We start from the raw sequence: 18,489 nt of genomic DNA, 5'->3' as shown, positions 1-18,489 counted from the left end.
AAAAACTCTGTGATGGTTTGGGAATCTTAAAGAACAACATGCTAAATAAAATTAACCCTTACCATGAAGTCCATTGATAGTTTCTGTTTTGATCATCCTCTTTTCTAGGTACGAAATGAGTGCTCAAAGTTTGTTTCTTCTTCGTTACATTATTTGAAAGACACACATCGAAATAGTGTGCATTGTAACTATCAATACTAGATATGTGTTATGCCAGAAAGACTGTTAATAAATGTTTCATGTTTCCTAAGAAAATCAGTAGTTTTAAAAGTTAATTTCTTGTCTCCCTCTGCCCTCCCTCTCACTTTATGTAAGTTCACCTACAGCTAGATAGGAAGGAACCTTTCCAATATATCAAACTGTGCCCACGTTGATTACTCATCATTTGAGCACTACAACAGCCATGTGGGAGCTGCTTTTGGAAAGGCAACTGCAGTTTGGGTAGCATGGTACAGTTGTCTTCACTTTTTAATAGCTATGTTGTGAACTGCCCTGTGATCTTCAGATGAAGGGAGGTACATAAAATAATTAAATAAAATAATAATAAATAAATAAACAAATTAATAATGAATCAAGGTTATTTTCTGATGCTCCTGTTGTCTGAACTGTGCAATGGGTAGAGGGCCTTTTCAATGGTGGCTCCCTGCTTGTGCAATATATTTTCCAGGGGAGCCCACATGGCACCTTCTCTATCAAATCTCTCTTCTTTTTATGTGTCAGGGATGTGGCTGAATCAAACGCCTGGGAAGAGTCAGACTCTGGCGATGAAGGAATGACAGCACAGAGGGAGCCAAAGTCTGTAGATGAGGGAAATCAGTCACAGACAGAGCAGGAGTGGGTTAGTTCGACCCACCTTCATCAAGAGTTCCCAGACTCAGAACAGCAGACTCAGATAGCTCACAGGCAGAGGGAGTGGAGGAGATAGATGGCATTGAGGGGGTTGCTATGCAACCAGGAGGGAGGCAGCATTTAGAGAGCTCTTCTTTTGAGAGCGGGGGAGGGGGAATCCACCCACCTTTTCCCCTAACCAAAAGAGCTGAAAGGGTTAAAATGCAACGGAAGTACAAGACAGGAAGGACTGGACTTTGGCACCCTTCGTGCTGCAAAAGGGGTGGAGACTCAGAGTGACCAACTCATAGCTAAGAGCAGCAGGCTCGGAGCCGCTCTCTGGATAGTAATTGTAAATAAATGTACCATAAAACTGCCAGAGACTCATTAATTCTTATCGGAGCTTGTTTGCTTGCTTGCCTGAGATCATTACATTATACTTCAGAAGTTGTCCTGGATATTTTCGCCCAAGGATGTTCTATGAATAGTAGAAAAAATAAAGCTCAACATTTCTTTGAGGCAGAGGTGGGACACCTTTAAAGGGGTGGCCCTTTAGACTCTTTCCCAACAGCCCCTGCCACTATGGCTTATGATCAGGGATCATCAGATATAGTCCATCAGCAACTTCTGGAGCGTGCAGGTTCCCTGTCCCAGCATTAAGGAATCTTTAGAGCTGGATATGCTTAAGTCAGATGTAATTTGTTACTGGTTTGGCATTAGATAAGAAAAGGAACACCAGTACTTTGTTTCGTTGTTTACAACAGAAAGGCAGCAATGAAGCAAATGGAAAATTGTTGCAAATGAGTTCATATATGTTTTCATTTACTTTTTATTGGAAAGCACTTGATCCTATATTTTATTAGCAAAAAGTCTGTTCTTCCTGAATATTGATACTGATGATGATGATGCTTAAGGTTCTGGGGCAGCTTACAACAACATAAGTAATGAATGAACCTGGAACACAGAAAAAAACCTGCTTGTTCCATTTTTAAGCTAAGTTCAGTCAACAACAAAATGTTTTACAGGAAGTTGGATCCAAGAAGGTACAAATGTTTTCTTTCTTCCTTTCACTGTTTATATAATTTTATAGCTATAATACCATCTTAATGAATTTGTTTTTCTCAGAATTTTATCTGGTTTATGAATTTTACCATGAAGCCCATTTCACTATGCAATTTATACAAATTTGTAACGACTCATTTGAGGGACATTGACTGTGGATTTCAATTCATCATGGATCAGTAGCACAGTAATTACACAGTAATTATCAAAGAACTTATGTGCAAATTGCCATAGTGGCAGGAACATAGGCACAGCATGAGAAAGGTAAATTACTTTTGTGTAACATCTCATTCACAAAAGACTTTTTATTTTCAGATATAATCCATAGACAATGCAGGAACATTTGTCATGGAAAATATATTATCTGAAAGACAAAATTATTTTCGATCATGTTTTAAATGGTACCAATCATAGCTCCAACTCAGGATTTAATTCTACTCCAAAATTTAGGGAAGTAGATCAGTTTTTAAAGCTAATGATACATACATTGTAAAATTGTATATCATATACTAAGTTGTATCCATGAAATGGGGACTGGTAGCAGTGGTTTGACTACCATGTATGGCATGGGGTTCTGTGAATGATATTGTACTTCACTGCGAAGGAAACAAGAACCTTGGGTTTGCACCTAGAATGCCTGCAATAAGGAGTGCCGACTTGAATTTGCAACCCTAACCAGTCTTCCCTCCCTCAAGACAAAATACCTTAGGAATGAAGGAAGATGAGGTAGGAGGTGGCAGACACTCATATCAATGTGTGAAAAGTTGTTTTTGTAAGAGATACTCCAGTTATGCATCAGATTCAGCCAATGTGGGGGCCCTCCTCCTCAGCCACAAATGATTCAATGAGTGGCTTCCCTACTGGGAGATCCTGGGACTTGTAGTCAAGTCCCATTTGCTCATTGGTAAGATGCACTCTGTGTATAAGTTCCCCTAGACGAGGAGGGTGTTGTTGTTTTGTGTTGGGAAGAAGGAAGAGCAGGAAGTGCTTGATGTGGCCTGGAGGTTACCGTACTTCAGTGGGCGTTCCCACTGATGCACCACAGACCTGGGAGGTTACTTCCTGTGGTTGTAAGGAAAGTGAAAGCGTATCTGACATATCTCATCTGCAATTTTATAATCCCTCCCCCATGACTTTGCTCACTTATAAATACCAAATGGCCTTGGTTTCTATTGAATATGCAATCACTTCAAAGAAGAATAAGCTCATAATATTCTGTCCAGTCAGGAAATCCTTTAGATCTGTTTGGTTAAAAAGAAAAAAGAAAACAGCCCCACTTACATATCCTAAACTGAATTCCCATGGTTTAGTTCAGTGAACTAAAGAAACCTTTTTCAGCAAATGTATTCCAGATTCCTTTGCAAATGTAAAGGGGAAGGCCAAGTGCTATATATTGAAATGTGAGGGAAATTTAGATACTTCTGTTTGCCCCAAGGCCATTCCATTAAGCTTTAAAAGCTTTGCATCAAATAGGCTACACACGGGGGGGGGGGGGGGTTTATCATCCACATAACTTTTTTTAAAAAAAATATATGCAGTAGTTCTGATCAAAATTTTGCTCTTAAAGCTGAAGCAGAAGTGACTCATATTCCTATTTGAAAAACAAGGAACGGAATTATTCAAGAAAGTGACTCGGTGAAGACCAGCCCTTTAACCCATGGCTAAACTGAGATTGAAGAGAGGTGAGGCAAGGCCAACCATTTTATCACTGGGTATCTATGACATACTGTGCATTTCATGACTATATTGTGTTATTCAAGATCACCATAAATGACTAGTTATTAGAACAGGCAACCATTTCTTTATAAATAAATATAATCATGAATACAATAGATAAATACAATGGTAAATACAATAGATACAATGATAGAGACACTGTACAAGCAGTTTCCCCTGGCTTCCCTAAGATTAGAAATAAATGAGATAGATCCCCAATATCCATTAATCAGCATTTATTGGTCAACCTACTAATATCTGAAAAGTGTTACCATTTATACACCTCTTGGCTAAAGATTCATCTATTAAAATCTTTTCTATTAAAAAGTTAGGTGCTCTGTGTCAAGCCTGTACAATTAATACGCTAAGATTTTCTTAATTATGTGATAGCCTGGTTGAAACAAAATAAATAGAATCAATCCAATTAGTAAAGAAGACAAATGACTGAAAAGTAGTAATGGTTTTTTCACCAAAAGCAGTTTGGTGATCTTCATAGCCATTTCCAGAAGCAAATGGCTAGACAGTTTTTAACAGTCTATATGCAATTAGGATATATATGCCTTGGCAAGAAGAAAACAGTGGTGTTCCTATTCAGGTGGTCATAGATAGGAAACATGGTGCACAGAGGAGAGGGGTAGGGTCTGGAGGGCTGTGGATCATACCTCTCTCTGATCCACCATCTTCCTTACAGGTGCTTGGTGGTCAAGCTACTGAGTCATTTTCCCTGACTCATCAGATGCTTTCAAATTGTGCAGCTATGCGTTTGCTTTTGGGAGGGGGGAGTTAGGGTTACAATTGTTGGACAGCTTACAGCATTTGTACACACACACACACACACACACACACACACACACACACACAAAATAATATAGAGCAGGGTTTCTCAAACTTGGGTCTCCAGCTGTTTTTGGACTGCAACTCCCATCATCCCTAGCTACCAGGACCACTGGTCAGGGATGATGGGAACTGTAGTTCAAAAGCTGCTGGCGACCCAAGCAAGTAGAGAGAAGCAGCAATTAAAACCAAGCATAAAAGCATCAGCTGTAAACAAAAACAATAGCATGACAGAACAGAGGGGTCTTTGACAGCCAGCAACAAACGGTGCAGGAGTGAAACAAGCATACGTCATAGGAGTTCCATCTATTGACTAATATAGTTAATGTAACAGAAGAGAAACAGAAAGATGACTGCTTTGCTCAGAAATAGTGTTTGTACTGTAGCTTGAAAGTACAAGATTCATATTGGTATTTAATGGAGTTCATATCTGTTTATTGTGTTGATATGTATGTATATGTACAAAGTTGGTATGAAATTCATAGTAAAGGGTTAATTTATGTATATTAATAATTTTAACTAGTATCAGCCATATTTTCATATGTGATGTCTTTATTATACACCTTTGAATCTATATTAGACTAAGACAAAGTCAAAAGTTGCCCCAGACTGGAGGAGCAGCAAGTCTCAGTGCACAGTACTCAAGGTGTACAAGTTGTTTTGGCATCTGAGGCCATTTGCTGCCACTTTGTGACAACCAGATTAGTGACCTGAAGCATCTACCTCATTCTGCAGATAGGGAGGACTAGTTCTCATAAATAAAAATGATTGTTAAAAAAAAACCAAGCATAACAGCAGAACTTACGCTGTTACCATTTCAAGTTAGAAATCAGTAGAAGACAAAACTATGCTGATTTATTGAACACTTCAGACGTCCATTTTTAAATAAGGGGGGAGAGAAGGGTAGACAGCAACCTGGTTTTTACAGTAACTGAGAAACATGTAACTAAAAAACATCTAATTTGAAAGGAGTGCTGATTAATTTGTGTTCCAAGATGAAGGAGGTTTGTGCAGAAGGCATCCCTGTAGCAAGCAATGAATGTGTCGCAATTCTAATTTATATGTTTGCCTTCCTAAAAACTTGAGTTATTCCCCTACATAACTAGTTATGCAGATTTGGAAAATGACCTCTGAGAACAAGGCTGTATAATTATTGGAGTAGTGCTAATCAGATGGATTTTTAAGAGCAAAACTGCAAACAATTTTTCCTATGTCTTACATTATTCATGGACTTTCTATTTATACATATTAATGAAAGAATAAGCTTTAACGAGCAGTGAGTACTTTGTCACTTTCTTTTTGTTCTGTGCTGAACAGCTGTAAAAATAACACCTAAGCCAGCTGTTTCCTCTGACTATTCTAAGATTAGAAATAAGGATTTTAATGCACATACTGCTTACGCTTGGGAATAAGTACTTTGGCACATCTTACACATAAATGTGGTTATAGCAGCACTACAGATTCTATTCATGCTTCCTAAATGCTTATTGTATACTTTTCTCTATTTGACATAGAAATGTACTGTAGAGACAACAGGCTGTAGTTCTGGATTAAGCGAGATGCTTAAATATATATATAACAGCACATTCATTTTCTTTACAAGGAATTATCACAGCATGACTTCACCTTTACATAACAATAAAATAATTGCCTTCCTATGTCCGACCGAAGGTACATGTAGACCTGGACTTTAACAGTGGCTACCGTGATACCCCAAGGAAGTTTGTAAACTGGATCAAAAAGTTTGCAACGTGTTGTTTTAAAAATAAGATGTTTGCTCTAGGATTCCCAGAGTCCACTCCAGTCAGTCTATTTTATCATAGACTTGTTGAGTTGAAAGGGACCCCTGCATTACAGTGTTTTCGAAGCGATTATCTTTTCTCTTTGTTCACTTTCATTGTTCATAGTCTTGTCTCTCTTCTGCTTTCATGGAATCGGTCATCCTGAATCATTCTGGGATCACATCTGTTTACTTCCTAGTAAGGCCAATTGAGAATAAGAAGAATGACCCAGGAGAACTCTTTCACCAATACATACAGCCAAGTAATAATTGAAAATATCACATAGAAATTTTGAATCTACTCACAGTTTTCTGTTCCTCTTGTGTTTTGTGGCTTTAAACAAGCATCTTAGGTGTTTGTATTTCTTAGCTTCATTGCCATGGTCAGATAAAAGAGGTGAATGATATTGCTAGGCACAAACTATTCACTTGGATTGTTCATGATCTATTTTTATTGTTCAGCTGACAGTATGTAAGAATGACTGTACGTTGCATTTGATCCAGACCATCTCTTCCATTTGTGGAAAGGCTCCTTGTTTGCAGGTAGGGTTACAATAATGTGGGCTTCTCCACCAATAGAAAAGAGGAGGTGATTTTCATGGATTTCCTGTTGTTTAGAAGCAGTTTGTCAGTCCCCCCTACAATGTTGAAGGGCCTATATAATGCCAACAAACTCCCTGTAATGATTTTGGTTATTTAGAGCTAGTTGTACAGCTCACCATGTCCATTGTTTAAAAAACATTTTAAATATTTAAAAAAATATTAAGACATCTGTGCATTTAGTAGCACAGAAACAATATTTTTCTACTTCTACAATGAAATAAAACAAGTCATTTCCTCCCATTTTTATTTGTGTGTGCATGTTGTAAAAGCATTATCCTTCAAAGAATCTCCCTTGCAGCTTTCTGCAAATGACAGATTTCTCCTGCAAGTTAGAATGGTCTGTATTTCAAAGATAATGTGTATATTCTGATGCAAAAGCTATCCCAGTAATTGATGAGTAAACTGCAGCATAAAATGTGACACAAATGGGCAGCTGAAATTAATGTAATAGTATTTCAAGGGAATCCAACTTTTATGCTAACCAATAATACACACTAAATAACCATTTTCTTTCACTTGGGTGTTACTTCTTCAGCTCTTTTCCAACTAATTTTGGCTGCCAGTCCACTACCTGAATTTGTTTGCAGACAGTCCTACAAAAACAATTATGTGTCCATAAGCTGCCAGTTATGAATTCATGGAGCTTTTTACTATACTTTCTCCACATCTGTTGCAGCACTGAGGGAGGAGCTATTTGTAGGAGACTTATTTCAGACTGAAAAGAGGAAACCATAATTTTGCAGAAAGATCTCAATCTCAGTCCTGCCCTGCACTTATCAAGCACATTGGGAACTGACCTTCTGCAGTGGGGCCTGCTGTCGGCATGTTGGTGGTGGTGATGTAACAGTAGGGTGGAGCTCACACAGTGAAATCGCATGATGAGGAATGCTTGGAGGTTATAGGCTTTTAAAGCAGTTTATGCTTCATTTTCCCTGATGATAAGGGAGAAAGGGTGTCACATGGCAAAATCCAGTTAAGTTCTGTGAAGAGATTGGCTGTGAGTACGATGCCTCTGAAGAAACCAGGTCATGCTGTGATATGTAATTGAGATTAGTTGAATTTTAGTCCTGTGCTTGCCTGTTTCCACTGTAAAACCAATAACAAAGCTGTAACGTTTTCTAATCTAGCCCTTGTCTTTCCTATAGTCTTCTCCTGAGGGGTTGTTTTTCTAGCAGAATCATCAGGGGGAACTTCTAAAAATACACACACAGTCCAGCCAACAGCAGTTAGTAGCTGTAGCCAGGCTGAGGAACAATCTTCATAAAAATGTCTACAGTTCTGCTTATAAGTAGCATTTTGTCTGTGGTGAGTGATGACAGGACCATTCTGCATGTTGTCACCACGCATGTAACTCTTGCTATGAATATAAACCAGTTGAGACATTCACAGAAGATAAAAAAAAAAAGACTGAACAAATCCTCCGGCATCCTGCAGTAGATGATCAAAACACTCAGACCTACCAGCATGTATGAAATAGTCTTTCTTGGATATGATGTGCTTACTAATTTTTTAATTGTTATCGATTCCATAATCTTTCCTGTTTGTCCTTTCATTAAGCCCTTCTTTAAAAATAGTAACACAGCTGTGCAAGTTACTCGAGCTACGATCAATTCATCTATATTGTTGCGCACCACCCCAGTCTCTGCGTGGTGCGAGATTCCAGGAATTTCAGGTGCTTGCCCAGGGTTTGTGTTTATTTGGGAATGAAATACAATGGAGTCTGTTCTATCTTTATGATATATGGTTTATTTACAAATATATACAACCTGAGCCTATGGACTCACAGCATTAACACCCCAAAAGCGCCTTGCTTCTGATGTGGATTCAGACAGAAATTAATCATGGCTCTGTCTGTCTGTCTGTCTGTCTGTCTGTCTGTCTGTCTTGGTTCCCAACTTGCTTCTTTGCTTCATGCTCACATCACTCCAAACTCTGCCCTCAACTCTGCCTTTGTCCTTCTAATAGCTGTGGGTAGAGAGAGGACCTCCCCACCGATTTACCATCTTGCACAGAGACACTTCTTTTGTTCCTCTGAATGGATCACCAGATCACCAGGAAGCTAGCTTGGCTATTCCAAGAATTAGGAGGAAGGCAGGCATTTAGCCTGCCCCCCCCCCAAAAAACAAAAAACCTCATGGCAGTATCATTGTCTGCTAGCATTGATCTAATTGCTACAGCTTTAGAATGTTGACTTAAGGAACTACAGATTGTTGAAGTTTCAGAGATGGGCAATTTTCTGATACTTTCCAACTTTTACAACAGTAAATCCTATACAGTGGTACCTCGGGTTACATATGCTTCAGGTTACACACTCCGCTAACCCAGAAATAGTGCTTCAGGTTAAGAACTTTGCATCAGGATAAGAACAGAAATCGGGCTCCGGCGGTACAGTAGCAGCAGGAGTCCCTGTTAGCTAAAGTGGTGCTTCAGGTTAAGAACAGTTTCAGGTTAAGAACGGACCTCCGGAAAGAATTAAGTACTTAGCCCAAGGTACCACTGTAATTGACTCACAGGTCTGACCTGCGTATAGAGTTAAATGAGGCAGTTGCTTCAGGTGGTATATTCAGGGGCAAAGCTAGCTTCTCTAGCACCCAAAGTGGCGGGGACAGGGCGAGCCCCCACAGGGGCACCGCGGCAATCTGCCCAGGGGGGTGCCGCGGTGAGCTGCTGCCCACAGTCCGCCTGGCGGACGCAAGCCCCACGCTGCCGTTTCGGGCAGCGCAGGCCCCCGAGCCACTGTGTCACTCCCAAGAGAGACGCGTGGCTCAGGCACACTGCAGACCAGGCCCCGCGGTAAGTGCCACCCCCCGCAGTATGCCATTTTGTCACCCCCTCAGGAATGACACCCGGGGCGGACCACATACCTCTTCCTATGCCCCTGGGTATATTCTTAAGGAGGTGTCATAGCTTTGCCTTTTACTTCATTTTGTGTGAAAAAGAAAAGCTGGGAAATATGTCATATATTATGTTGTTGCAATATAGGACCGACATCGCCCTACCCAATGCAGGACTTGCAGTTCAGAATTTGGATGGCATTGTAAGGCAATGTTGCACTTCAACTCCGGTCTTCCTTGCATTTTGGGCCAGGTTCCACAGTGCCGCTGATGCAAGTTATCAAGAGTATACAATGAGAAGTTGGGAGCATGGAATACAAATATTGGGGCTACCAATTCTTTCAGTTCTGCTGCAGGGGTATTGGGTCACAATGATGACAAAAGGACATGTTTTTGGAGCCCATACTAGCTCACTGCTGCTCAGTTCCCTTGAGGTTCTTGGATAGGCTGTTATGTGAAAGTTGATGGTTGTCTGATGCAAAATGTTAAAGCTGTTAACAGTATTTTCTTTACTTCACTCAAATGATGTGACTTTTTCTCTCCGGATATGATAATTGGCTGCATATTTGCCATCTTCTTCAGTGGTCTGAGAAAATGTTATTAAGTGGGATGCAGTTTAACCTTCCCACAGTGTGTGCTACAAAACTTTTTTTTTTTCAAGAATAGGAAATTTGTGATATGACTGCTGTATGATTACCTATGTTTCTCAAAATGGATAAAAGCAGAATCCTTGGGCGGGGGTTGTTGGGTTTTTTTTAAATATTACTTTGAAAAGAGAAAACAAGGCTACTTGTACCCACAACCTGCCCCATTCACTTTGCTGAAGAGGCCAATCCATGAGAATGGAGTGGTGAAGTTGTTTGCGTATGCTGCAGTTTTTAAGAACCCACCATATCTGTGCTTTTAAATATTTCCCTCAGTGCAAAAATCCATTTCCTAAAAGGGTGGGAGATTTGTAGCTCCTGTTAAAGGAAAATCAGACCCTCTTGGGCTCGTGGAAGGAGTTTGGGGGTTCTTTGATCCTGTCATTAGTGTGCATTTATTGATAAGACGATTTCAAATAAGTAGCTGAGTTGGTGTACAAGAATTTTGAAAATGCTTAAATCTGAAGAAGGAGGTTTTTTCCCTGGCTTGACTCCAGACTTTGTCATGCTTAGACTGAACCCATTGAAATGATAGGTTTTAAGTTAAGTTAGTACTCATGACTAATTTAAATTCCATAGATTCCAGTGGGTCTACTGTAAGCATGATGATAAGTCTCAGCCAACCTTGTTTCTTTTGAAAGAAGCTTGGTCTCTGTTTTAATGGAATAAAGTAGATTCCGAATATGGATCTAAGAATCAGGTTTGAGAAGATAAAATATTTCCTTTCAAAATCATCGTCCTCTGTCTCGTTAGGTAATAAGGGATGGCAGAATGGTATGAACAAAGTGAAACATAATCTGTGCATGGGGGATTTCAAACCCCTCCGTCTGATGGCAGCCCCTCTGTTCCTTGTAGATTATAGGGCTTCTAGAGTGGGATACTCCCACCAGAAGAAATAATCAACCATGTGCATGATTTGTGGGGAAGGACCACAGGATTTGGGGGAAGGGATGTAGCTCATGGGTAGATGCCTCATGCTTTACATGCAAAAGGTCCCAGCTTCAATCCCTGGTGTCCAAGTGGGGCAAGAAAGATTCCTGCCTGGAGAGCTACTGCTTGTCAATGTTGACAACTCTGAGCTAACTGGAGCAGTTGTCTGACTTGGTATAAGAGAGCTTCCTATGTTTCTATGCTGAAGCTTTCCAACATACACATTGCTTTCTCTGGATCCCTGGCGGTGGGGGGTGGAGGAGGAATGGGTTTCCCATTATTTGTTGCATAGTAAAAGTTGCCATGATGTGCAAAACTTGTTTTAATTTATTCATTTCATTTGGCTTAAAACAGCCAATGGCCTTGTAGTACTGCTGTATTGTGGAAAAAATAAAGAGCAAAATGGCTACTGCTCTGGATTTTCACTGGGATATATCATGTTACAAAATCATAAGTGGATAAATAGCGAGGAAATATTTCTGAAGATGTCTACCACTTCTGCTTCTCCCATACAGTGTCTTTTGATATACTACCCTAAGGGCATGTGTGAGGGGAAATCATTACAAGGAGGCATGGATGGCTGTAATGGGGCAGTTAAAAATTAATTATGTTTCCCATTAAAAATCGGATAGAAGCCTTAACACATGACAGATTAGACATCATGACTGTTATGAACAACCTTTTGCTCTACTGCTGGTTTTCCTGAAGGAGAAAAATGCAGTGCCTTATGTTCACATAATAGTGATATAAAAATACCACCATTTCTTTGACTGAGCATCATTCTTTTATTTGAAATATGTTGAAGAGCTTCTTATTAAAGTTGCATGAATTCAGAAAGCTGGGAACTTTGTGTATGTTTGTGGAAGCTATTTCCCATGGATGACATACTCAAAAACTAAACATTTGTTTCTGAAACACCCAATGGAGAAATTGGTGAGGAAGCAGAATCCAGTATCTAGGTGTTTACTCATTCTAAACATCTCTGCAGATTCTGAAGACTAGTCTGTCTATCTGTGGCCCTTTTGGCACGTTATATTAACTTTGGAATCTGTTTCCTAAAGCTTGCTTTTATTGATTTATCAGTAGTGGTTAAGAGCGGTAGACTCGTAATCTGGGGAACTGGGTTCCCTTCCCCACTCCTCCACATGCAGCTGCTTTGTGACCTTGGGCTCGTCACACTTCTCTGAAGTCTCTCAGCCCCACTCACCTCACAGAGTGTTTGTTGTGGGGGAGGAAGGGAAAGGAGAATGTTAGCCGCTTTGAGACTCTTTAAAGGGAGTGAAAGGCGGGATATCAAATCCAAGCTCTTCTTTTCCTTTTGTATTCTGTTTCATAACAATATTTTAGGTCTATTCCTCTCACAAATTATACAAAGCAACAATATTTACTGAGTGTAGTAATGATATTTATATTGAGAATGTCTATATCCAACAACATAAAAGAAATCAGTTTGAAAAGTTTGTTTAGCCCAGATCATTATGAAACATTTGCTTAAAAGCCAGAAACTTCATATAGCTTATCAGGGTGTGGTTTATAGGCCTGGTTTTAAGGAAATAATGAAAGGTTTCCATTTTAAAGAGCCTTCTCTGAAAGCATCTCTCCTGGAAGGAACACCATGTATTCTGTGCTCTGATTGCTTGGCCCCATAAAGAACACAGCAGCTTCATGTGAACTTCCAAACTGTCTTTAACAGCAGCCTCATGTGGAACAGGCTACAGTAGCTTAATCTGTATTTAGCCAGAGCACATGAATAACCATGGTCAGGTCTGCTTTCGCAACATAGGGTCCCAGGTGGCAAATGAATCTGATAAAAGGAACTCCTGAAAATGGATGCCAACTATCATAGGTTGATCCAGATCCAGGAAGACCCCCCCAAAAAACTGCTAACTTGGGGGACTGTCATCCCACCCAGGACTGATCACACACCTCCATCTAGATAAGCTGGTTTCCTCACCCACAGTGCCTTCATTTTATCCAGATTAAGATTTGGCTTCTTTGCCATCATCTGAGGTGAGGAGAGCAAATGTTGGGGATAACTGTATGGCAGAACCTTCAAACTGGTAATGTTTGATTGATGCAGCAGTTGAGGTCTTCTATTTGTGAACAAATTATTTGAAAGAGGCCTCTGAGAATTCAGCCTACTCACTAGTAATGTGAAGGAAGGGAAATCTAATGTGAGGAAGGGAATTCTTGATCCTGAAGAGCAGATGTCTGCAGAAAATGCAACCCTCACCCTGAATTCATTGGACTTCAGTTGCATCATGCATGCCAATTCATTCAGTATCAACCCCTTGATTCATGTAATAGCCCAGGATGCTTTTGTGCATGTAGCTTTCGCGTGCTGCAGCACCGCATCATGCTATGTGGTATTAATTGTTCTATTGCACGTATGTCCTGTTCACAAGACTTCAGATGTTTAGCTGTGAACAGGTTAAAACACCCATAAACTGATGTGCGGAAAGCACGACAAATTTCAGAAAAGCTGCTAGAATTTCTATATCAAGAGTTGGCAAGAATGGAAACTCTGCATCAATCTTGATGATTCCTCAAAGGCTATGAGCTGTGACTTAGTCACATGGGTGTGAATGCACAGAGGCCTCTTTTCAACGATCCCATTTGCAGGTAAAAGCAAGCAATTTCTTTTCCTGGACAACCTTTAGAAACTGATTTTGTGGAAATTTTACTCTGAGATATATATAGATTATTATGGCAAGCAGAATTGCCTCTGTAAATATTGTAAGAATGATGTTTGCTGTATTAAATGGACCCTATAGCTTCTATAAAGTGACCAAACGGGAGGGGGAGGAAGATTAACTTTTTCAGTGTCGGAATAACATGTTATCACAGAACAGCAAGAGAGAAAATTTATGTCATCAACACCACTGAATAATGCTTTTAAAATAAAGATAACCACAATTCCTTGGGAACTATGGATGTATTGAAAGTGTTGTGTACATTTCTTTGAGCCCTAAATCAAAGTCACACATGTACCATACATTTAAAGTACTCTTATACCACTTTAGCAATCTTGGTACCCCCCCACCCCCCCACCCCCATGAATCCTGGGAACCGTAGTTCATTTAAGTGTGCTGAGAGTTGTTAGGAGGCTCCTCAAAGAGCTACAATTCCCAGCACTTTTAACAAACCCAGCCAAAGTTCCTTTCTACTCCATGCTGGTTATCTGGATTCCTTCTGGCAACTGAATTGTTTTTCTTTCTCTGCTAATTTCACCTCTCTCTTTTTTGGCTATAACAGGGAATTATTATTTTTTGTAAAACGTTTTTCCTAATAAGCTTCATCTTGACTGCTTGAAATAGTTCACCCTGCTAATAAATCATTGCCTGGTGGTTCTTTGCAACCACCAGGCCAGATTATTTAATCCACAGCCATACTCTGAGAGTTGCTTTTGAGCACATTTGAACCAGACCAAACATTCCTTGACTCACCCTGCTCTCCCATTCCACATGGGGTTTGTCCCAGGTTGCTTCTGTCCACAGGACAGAAGGAGGGGAATGCGGCAGGGGTCCTTTCACTGTGCCTGTTTCCAGACCCAGGCCAGTCTCATTAACATCACATGATAACAGTATGGTTGGTTAATTATCCAGCAGACCCTGTGCTATTTCTGCCTCTTGTGCCTCGTCCTGTTCTAGGGATTTCTGCTGGCTGCTTGCTGTTTGGAAAGGCGCACTGGAGCACTGATTTCTAGCAGGGCTTCCTGCTCTACCTCCACCCCCATCCAACCCCTAAACAAGCATGGTGGATCCAGGTTTGGATTGCTCTGTAAATGTGATAGGACTGCAGCAACAGGCAATTATGAACATCTTCAAGTTACTGTACTTTCGTTTCTCTAATGGATACTAATCTGTGTGCTGGATCTGCTGCATTCACTACCACACTTGATGTACAATTTCAGCTTCTGGCAGCCATCATCACTTCCGCGAATGCATGTTGTTGGTGTGCCACAGGGAAGAAATAAAACTCCTGGTACTTGTAACTTTTGTCTTGATTTGCAGGGATATTTCTTCTCCTGAAATGTAGAAGAATTCCTCCCTACCAGTATTTATACATAATTCCAATATGTGCAAAGGGTTAGGTTAACTCCCCAAGAAAGCTAATGTGTTCTAAGGGTGAGTGAAAATTTAATGCTCCTTACTTCTTTTACCATATAATAGAGTGATGCTTGAATTCTGATCTGAAGTAATGCCATGGCGTTTCAAGTCAGCATAAGAGCAACTACGAGCTGTCTGAGCAAAAGGGAGGGAGAATTAATACTGTGGCTTCAATCCTTGGATATGATTGACAGTATATGATACGAAATAATAGCCTTTCAAAGGCCATGCATTTTAGCTTCTCAAAGGAATTGTGAAGTTACTGCATAGCAGGTCAAGGTCTTCAAGTAGCATAATTATCAGAGAAGTGCCAATCCAAAATCGTTTTCCATTTTAAAAAATGTGCTAATTTATAGGTGAAGTTGATGGTGGCTTTTCTTCTTCTTTTTTGAGAGCTGAAAGAATGTATTTTCCAAAAAAAGTGCTTAGAATATAATGATACACAATTTTGACATGTTTTTCATTTCAAATACAGCAGCATTTTAAAGAAATGGTCATTTGAATTTAATGAATTTGAGTTGTGTATTAGCCTGGTTTTGATTTGCGTATGCTGTGTCAGGCAGAGAGTGACAAAAATATAGATGGAAATGAAAAGTGAAAAATAGTATGTTACAATCCATTGGATACTTACTTAAAAGTAACTTGCACTAAATCAGTGTGACTTAATTCTGAAGAAAAGTGTTTGTGGACAATTGGACTTTGGTGTGAAAATATTGCTTCTGGTTTGAAATACTGCTACTGGTTTGTACCTTCTCTATATTTATAAATCTGATATGATTTGTTTGTTGGCCATTAATAAAAGTCAATGGGTGGAATCCAATGTAGTGCACGGAAGTGTCCCCTTGAACACACAGGGCTTTTGTTTTCTTTTCTCCCTTGAAACTGCCACCCATGTGCCCCAAAATCTGCTCCAGAGGGTTGGGGGACCCTGTGGAGCGAATTTGTTGTGGGGCTGCAAGGGGGAAGGGAAAAAGTTTACATTCTGCTATGCAAGCAGATTTCCATTGTACAGGGGGGTGGACATTATTGAATGCCACCAATTAAATGAAATTAAAGTTGGCCTGTATTGAGAAAACCTTAAATTAATGCCTTGTTTCATGACTCACTGAGCTGCTATGAACCTTATTTTAAACTTTCCTTTCAAATTTACTAAACCAAAATGTATGTCACCATTTTTGTCCATTTGATGCATTAAAAAAAAATCCTTGATTAAAAGAAATCACTGAAAGGTATTTTGGACCTTTGTATGGACATATTCATTTTTTAAAAACCCCAATAAAATTTTAAAAATCCGTTGTGTGAGCAGATAATTACATCTGTATTCACATTAAAAGATGGATATTAAGGTGTATTTTGTATGCTGATTTCAGTCACCTACCAGACAACTTTATCAGAGAACTTCAAGGGTAGGTCAGCAAAGGCAGTTTGGCTGTAGTTTGTCTCTCAGAGTGTTTTATTTTGACTCCTGTGTCTTAGTGATGCATGAATAAAGAAACTGATGTGTGTCACCCATGAACACGGTTTTTGCTTATTGCATGATTTTCACAGAAAACGCCAAAGTCTTGGTGGGTTTTGTTTGTTTTCCTTGTTTCCTAAGTTAACCTCATAAGCATTATCTGTTGCATGACCATGACCGATGACTGTCTCATTTTGTATTTGTCTTCCATATGTGATTAATATCCAAATGTTCTTTTTTTTTCTTCCTTTTCCCTTTTTGTAGAAATTATTGAGCCTACTACTACTAGTCCTGTCTCAAGCCCAGGTCAGTATCCACATACACCCCGAAAGTATGCTTGGGTACTCTCTCCCTCCCTCTGTCTTTCCAAGGAATGACAACATATATGTTGCTGTCATGTCAGTAGACACGCAGTTGGTGTTGAGCAGTATTACTTCTATTACTGCTGAATTGTCTCTTTCCTGTCTTTGTGCACTCACCGTTTGTGCTGCTCTTTGGGCAAATGCTATTCTGCCTTGGTAGATTTCTTTTATGAAAGCGCTTCTCTGTTTCCCTCTGTCCCAAAGATCACACAGCAGATGCAGACAGCATTGGCTTAGTGGTGAAATGCCTTGTGCTTTTTATATTCTCTTTGTGGTATTATCTGTGCTAAATTGATTGTTGGCTGTTTTGCTGGAAGCAAGGCATTTGTGTGAGTTTTCTTTTCCCCCTGGCTCTTCCTTTGTGCATATTGTGTTGGAACATCTATGACTGAATGCAGGGCTGTGCTAATGATGGGGTACCTTTTTCTGTAAAGGTTATTCACATGGCAAAGCTTCATGAGCAGAAGTAACACAAGATGAAGAATTTTATTAATTTTAACTTACAGGGTGAGATCTTCAGAGAGAAATGCAGATTTTCCATCTCTCAATTAATAAAAAAGACAGAATCATTCCTTGGTCTTTGAGGGCTATTCTGTTATTTACTCCCTACCATAATTTCACTGGACTAACACCTGCAGAAGTTACTTTAGCTCTAAAAAAACAACCAAAAACCCTGATGGGTAGAATGGCTGTATATATATATTTTCATAGTTCTTAGGGAATGTCTTTCTTTACCTATCCTCTAAAAAAATCAGAACTGTGGAAACAGGTTCTGTTGCCAAACCAGTGCATATTTCTACAAAACCATAGCAATGTTTTGATACAGGCATGCTACAAATCTTCAGCAAAGACTTGGCCTACCCCTGGTAGCCACAACGCTGAGGGCAGATGCTGACACCAAAATTCTCGCTTCGCAAACTTTTGAAATATGGTAGTCTTTAGTGTGGAGATTTGCCCTGCTTTGAAGATGTATAGTTTGAACTATAAAAAGAATGAGAGTTCCCACTGCTTCTGTAGAAATTCTCATGTGTTTTCTGTGTCATTCATGCAGTGTCTGACACAGCTGTGCAATGAACTAATCTAGCAGTGTCTTGAAAGAAACACTTAAAAGTCGTGCTTAGGGTTTGTCTGGTAGTCTCACTTGCCACATAGCTGATAATATAGCTCACTAGAATTTGCTTTTTCTTTTCATTTTACCACAGAGTTATAAAAAAAAAGCTATGCTATAAAACTTGATTCAACCTAAAGTTCATTTATACCCAAGTTGTTAGCTGTTTGTTTGAGCACATTCTTTCTTTAGAAAGTGATCCTCAATTGAAACATTTTGCAGG

The 18,489-nt window shown here is 39.7% G+C and overlaps 1 protein-coding gene across 2 annotated transcripts in view; it reads left to right on the top strand.

Annotated features, from left to right (window-relative positions):
- Nucleotides 1-18,489, top strand: part of NEGR1 (neuronal growth regulator 1) — a 573,510-nt gene that overhangs the window by 497,697 nt on the left and 57,324 nt on the right. Inside the window, exon 8 of one of the 2 annotated variants that reach the window (XM_081866558.1) lies at nt 17,061-17,102. The exons of the other annotated variant lie outside the window; for it this stretch is intronic. Within the exon in view, the coding sequence (XP_081722684.1) occupies nt 17,061-17,102 (42 nt within the window). The remainder of the gene's footprint in view (nt 1-17,060; nt 17,103-18,489) is intronic. 2 annotated transcript variants of the gene reach the window in all.

This window comes from Podarcis erhardii (assembly GCF_964252035.2).
Source record: "Podarcis erhardii genome assembly, chromosome: 6".
NCBI classification, from domain to species: domain Eukaryota; kingdom Metazoa; phylum Chordata; class Lepidosauria; order Squamata; family Lacertidae; genus Podarcis; species Podarcis erhardii.
Note: the sequence above shows the minus strand (reverse complement) of the source record. Positions and strands in the feature narration are given on the sequence as shown.